Genomic DNA, 5,499 nt, shown 5'->3' with positions numbered 1-5,499 from the left:
AATTTTTAGTTATAAAATGTTTTAACTGGCATCAGTTCAAAATTTTGAATACAACAATGTTTTCGTAAGTTATCTCATTTTTATGTTTAAATTTCACATGTGAAGAAATTTTAACGTATTAAAAGTTGTTAATAGACTTTAATGTTTAATAAAAATAAACTAAAAGTATGTTAGTTTTTAATTCTTTATACTTATAAAGGTTTTATAAGGGATGTTATATTTATATAGTGTTTTCACACGGTATCCAAATAAATAATATGGTGTGTGTATAACCAGGCCTAAGCCTTTTATAAACATGTATCTAAAATATTATTATTTTTTTTTTATAAAAAGAAAAATAAAATTGGGAAGCGGCGGCAAGAAGGAAGCAAGAAAGCTAATATAATATAACCACGCAACACTTATCTAAACCCAGCCAACAACAACTACTACTAGTTTTTAAATTCAATCAAATCAAAATGTCTCTCCGGCTGCCACCTGTCCCCTGCCGCCACCTCTCCGCCGCCCAATCACCGCCGGCGAAGACTCATATCTCATTCTCCGTCCGCAATTGCTCCTCCGGAATCAATACCCACACCTCACGCAACGTATTATTATTATTATTCGTTTTCAATTAGTTGATTAATTTGTGTTTCGATTATGACACAATGTTTGACTCTTCGTTGACTTTGCTTTGCTGTTGAATTGGTCATTTCTTACTTGTTGTTTTAGGGAGGCGTGTGATTTAGTTAGGGCTGTAAATAACATCTGAGCTGTTTGTCTGCCATTTAAGCCCCAGCGTGACTCGTTTAACTTTTACCGAGCTGTAGTTTCCAAGGCTCAAGCTCAGCTCATAACAGTTTTTCAAGCTCGACCACAGCTTGTTTATTATTTATTATTTATACTTTTTGCTTATTGATTAATAAATAGTTGTTAGATATTTATTAATTGTTTTTTATATATATTTATAATTAATTTAATTTATAGTTATTTTTGTATATATGGTTTCATTGGAAATATATAGCATAATATATATTTAGTGTTTTCTATCATAAGTGTATATATAGTAATAATGATTAAATAAATATATATATTATTATATATCTTTTAAATAAAAGTTATATAAATACTAGGCTTGTTTGGGCTTGTTTAGGCTCGATTTTAGCTATTTGCGAGCCGGGCAGTTCGCAAGTAGCTTGGCTCGTTTACACCCATAGATCAGACATGCTTGTTAAAAGCTTGATTTGAACTAACCTAAATCATATATATATATATATATATATATATATATATATATATATTATATATATATATATGTTTAAGTTCAGGAGAGAAATGATATTACTATGAGAAATGTGAGAAATGAATATGAACCACTAGTTTTATTTTAGGTTTTAAATGTTTAAAAATAAATGAAAAAAATGTAAATACAACAATAAATGATTTCTCTCTCTTCAATTAATACAACTAATATAACCATAATAAATCACTTTTTAATTATGGATACACATATCCTAATTATGGATAAATCACCTATGTGTGTAGGTTATATGTTTTTCGTGTGTAGTTAATATGTTTGTTTATTCTTAGAACAAGTGTATGTTATATGTTTTTGTTTAGGTTGTATTTTTTTTATTGGCATTTAATGCTAACATATGTAAGATAGTTTTTTGTATTATTAATCACAATGTACCTACGTGTTGATTGATATTGATATATTGAGTTGGAAGAAATTGGTTTTGAATAGAAAAAAAAATTAATATATGAATAAATTGTATTTGTGTAGGATAAAATTTTTAAGTGTGGGTTATATGTTTTTCGTGTGTAGGTTATACGTTTTCGTGTTCGTGTGTAGTTTATTGATGCTGAATTTTGTGTGTCGGTTATATGTTTTTCATGTGTAGGTTATATGTTTTCTTATTATTAGAACAAGTGTAGTTTATATGCTTTTGTGTAGGTTGTGTACTTTTTTGTTGATATTTAATGCAAACATGTGTAAGATAGTTTTTTGTACTATTCATCACAATGTAACTACGTGTTGATGGATATTAATATATTAAGTTGGAAGAAATTAGTTTTGAATAGAAAAAAATTTTAATGTATGAATAAATTGTACTTCTGTATGACAAAATTCAAGAGAGAAAAAATAAGCTATAAAAATAAATGAATTCTTATTATTTTTCAATTATAATAATTTAATTAGTTATATTAATTGAATAGATAACTATTATATTTATTAGTTATATTAATTGAAGAGAGAGCATAAATTAATACTTTCCTAATTTATCTTTAAGCATTTAAAATATAAAATAAAAAAAGTGGCTCATATTCATTTCTTACATTTCTCACAGTAATCTAATTTCTTTCCTGAACCATCCCCTATATATATATATATAGATGATCTTGCTTAACTTTGCAGCTAGTAATGAAGGTGAAAGAGAAGCTTGAGAAAGATTATTACAGTCTCCCTACAGGAAAAAATGGAAGAGACGATGAAGAATTGATTCTTTGGTTTTTAAAGGACCGAAAGTTTTCTATAGATGATGCCATTGCAAAATTGACCAAAACAATTGTGGGTAAATCTTCATTTTTTAATAGTATGCAAATGAGTTTGATCCATTAAACGTAATATATTTTTAATCCTCAATCTTTATTTTGATATTATCTCTTCGTTATATATTTAGAAATGGCGACGAGAATTTGGCGTGTCAGAAATAACAGAAGAATCATTAAAAAGAGTAGCTGCAACTGGGAAATCTTATTTACATGATTCTCTTGATGTTAATGGGAGGCCAGTATTAATAGTAGTTCCATCAAAACATATTCCAGATGTAAAGTTGATAATTTGTATAGATAAATGGGATTTTGTTAATATAAAATCTTAAATCAATGTTAATTGTGTCTTATTTTACATAATATGATATGGTGCAGGAGTTTGACCGCTCAGAGGACGAGAGGTTATGTGTGTTCATGCTAGAGAAGGCACTAAGTAGACTCCCAGATGGGAAAGAAGAGATACTTGGAATATTTGATCTTCGTGGGTTTGGTTTAAAGAATTCGGATCTTAAATTCTTGACATTTTTGGTAAGTCATAAATTTCCGGGCTTGGTTCGGTTTTGGATCGGTTCAGTTTGTATACGAGCCGAGCACGAGCAAAGGAAAGCTCTATTGTTTTTTCTTAACACTGGCTATAGTTGCATTTGTATAACTTACTCTATATTGTTTAGTTATTTTTATAATAATAATTTTCTCTCAGAGTAACCTTTTATTAGAAATACAGATATTGGAAGCTGATGATGTTTTTGTTGAATATTTGCAGTTTGATGTGTTATATTATTATTACCCAAGACGGTTGGGACAAGTATTATTTGTTGAAGCTCCTTTTGTATTTCAGCCAATTTGGCAGCTTGCAAAGCCCTTAGTAAAGCATTATGCTTCTCTGGTATAATCATCTTTCCGTATAGTAAGTGGTAAATGAATGGGTATGTGGGGTAACGGGTCAAACTCGTAAATTTTAAATTGGTCAGGTCCGGTTGACCAGATACACATTTGTCCAAAATAATATAATTTTCTTACAAAATAATGATTTTGGGAGGTTTTATGCTTCCTTTTAAGCTACTTTTTTTGGTTAGACTGTTTGACCCATTAGAGATTAAACATAACTTGAATCAACCCGTTGTAAGTAAATTGGTCATGATTGCTTTTAAAGGTACGGTTTTGCTCGGCGGATGACGTGAGAAAGGAATATTTTACGGAATCTACCCTTCCAGCAAGCTTTAGGCATTGACAGCATATTCCATTTTCTACATTTATACAAAAATCATTCCAGGTATCTATGCTGTTCCTTAATCTATGATCTAATCAGTGGCGGATCTTGAGCATTTAGTATGGATGGGCCGAAAGTCACAACAATCAAATATTTTTTCCTGCGTCTAAGTATCAGGCGGCAATCCAGTTCGGGTTGGGTCAAACAATAATTCTAAACCCTAACATACCAAATTGAAAGAAATACAAAATGGTGAAATGCGAATTACCGAACCTGGTCTCTGCTTGCTTCTGTTAACTGTTTCGACTAATCGATTTCACTCGCACACGAGTCAGTTCCGTACCTCAGGCCTCAGCAGACAACGACAGTGCCCAATCAATCAATCGATTTCACATCCAAACGATTTCATCAATTCACTTGCTTGCTTCTCAGCTTGTGTTTTGACTTATGTGTCGAACCTCATAAGTCAGTAAGTCATACAACGGCCATCGTATAATGGAACCTCCATGTGTTGTTGTGTTCAAACATCAACCATATGTTAGGGTTGGATTTTGGGCTTAATGTTTGGTTTTTTTGTTTAAAGTTTATTTGAATTTGGGGTTGGTCTTATTATGCAGTTTTATTTCTTAGCCTTTCTTTCTTTATCTTTATGTTTATTTCGTTAAGGATTTCTAATCTTTTGGCTTTAAACAAACTTTACATTTATAAAAATTCATACCTGGCCCGGACTCAAATAACTTGGCTGGGCCGGACTCAAATAACTTGGCATATTTTCTTGATTTTTTTGAAAAAAAGACACTACCAAGTGAAAAACGTTATGGGGCCGCGGCCCGGTTTGGCCCGAATAAAGATCCGCCAATGAATCTAATGGGTTATAATCAAGTTGTAAACGGGTTCTAGGTTGATCTTATAAAATCTTTTATCCTAATTTTTTAATGGGTCAACCCACTCAGTTAAAAGGTTAATCAGGTCTAGTTACACGGGTTAAACGTCAACATAATTCGTTTGCCAAAATGATTTAGGGTGTATTGTTGGAAGAACATGAGTACATGACTGACATGTTAAAAAGTATTAATACTCTTACCTTTGTAGGGTGTATTGGAGGAAGCTGAGATGATGTGGAGCTTGAGCTAGGTAGAGGCTTGGTTGGGCTTAGTTTTATTGGCTTCATCCTGGCTTGGCTTGTATAGAGTTGTTTTCTAGTGGTTACTTAAGCTCAAGCCTCTCTTAGCTTCTTATACTTTGTAAAAGTTAATTTTTTAAAGCTTTCTATTTTCCAAAAACAGTAAAATTTTATATTTTTGATCATGTGATATCAAAATATATAAATCATGATAAAATGTCAAAATCATCCTTGAGGTGAGGTCAAATAGTTCTTGCACCAAGCTGAACATACCAAATAAACCACAAAATTAACATCATACCACCGTCGCGTCTTCTTCATCTTCAACCTTCAGCGGCTAATTTCTCACCCACACATTTTCACACCTAAAACACATAGTAATCGATTGAGGTGTTGGTGGTTTCTAGAGGCGGCGACAATGATGGGATTCAGCCTTCAGCCGCTAATTTCTCTCCACTCTCTGTCTTTCACCGTAAACCTTGAGGTTTTAGGAATTAGGGAATTGAAGGGGGATGGCGGCCAGAAAAAAATTTGTTGTTGTCGGGTGCTGAGGCTTCGCCGGTGTTACAGCCTTGCTGGTGGTGGGGGTTTGGTTGTCGGAGAAGTGGAGGCGGTGTACGATGTGTGGCCG

At 32.3% G+C, this 5,499-nt stretch overlaps 1 protein-coding gene across 1 annotated transcript; it reads left to right on the top strand.

The window, feature by feature from the left end:
• Window positions 1-542: 542 nt before the first annotated feature.
• LOC143557529 (CRAL-TRIO domain-containing protein C3H8.02-like) lies at window positions 543-5,054 on the top strand. The gene is made up of 7 exons (XM_077046582.1): window positions 543-587; window positions 2,399-2,551; window positions 2,664-2,810; window positions 2,911-3,063; window positions 3,299-3,421; window positions 3,689-3,808; window positions 4,838-5,054. The coding sequence occupies exons 2-6, from the start codon at window positions 2,405-2,407 to the stop codon at window positions 3,764-3,766; spliced, it is 648 nt and encodes a 215-aa protein (XP_076902697.1). The 5' UTR covers window positions 543-587; window positions 2,399-2,404; the 3' UTR covers window positions 3,767-3,808; window positions 4,838-5,054.
• Window positions 5,055-5,499: the final 445 nt, after the last annotated feature.

The sequence above is a fragment of the Bidens hawaiensis genome, unplaced genomic scaffold (genome assembly GCF_021521415.1).
Source record: "Bidens hawaiensis isolate Kalapana, Puna unplaced genomic scaffold, B.hawaiensis_p1.1 tig00019034_1, whole genome shotgun sequence".
Taxonomy (NCBI): Eukaryota; Viridiplantae; Streptophyta; class Magnoliopsida; order Asterales; family Asteraceae; genus Bidens; species Bidens hawaiensis.
Note: the sequence above shows the minus strand (reverse complement) of the source record. Positions and strands in the feature narration are given on the sequence as shown.

What these genes read in the sequence shown, in the direction of transcription:
- LOC143557529 (XM_077046582.1), top strand. Translation starts at nt 2,405, where the DNA reads ATGAAGGTGAAAGAGAAGCTTGAGAAAGATTATTACAGTCTCCCTACA. An exon ending in TTAAATTCTTGACATTTTTG is followed by an intron (nt 3,064 to 3,298) that starts GTAAGTCATAAA and finishes GAATATTTGCAG; the next exon opens with TTTGATGTGTTATATTATTA. An exon ending in TAAAGCATTATGCTTCTCTG is followed by an intron (nt 3,422 to 3,688) that starts GTATAATCATCT and finishes TTGCTTTTAAAG; the next exon opens with GTACGGTTTTGCTCGGCGGA.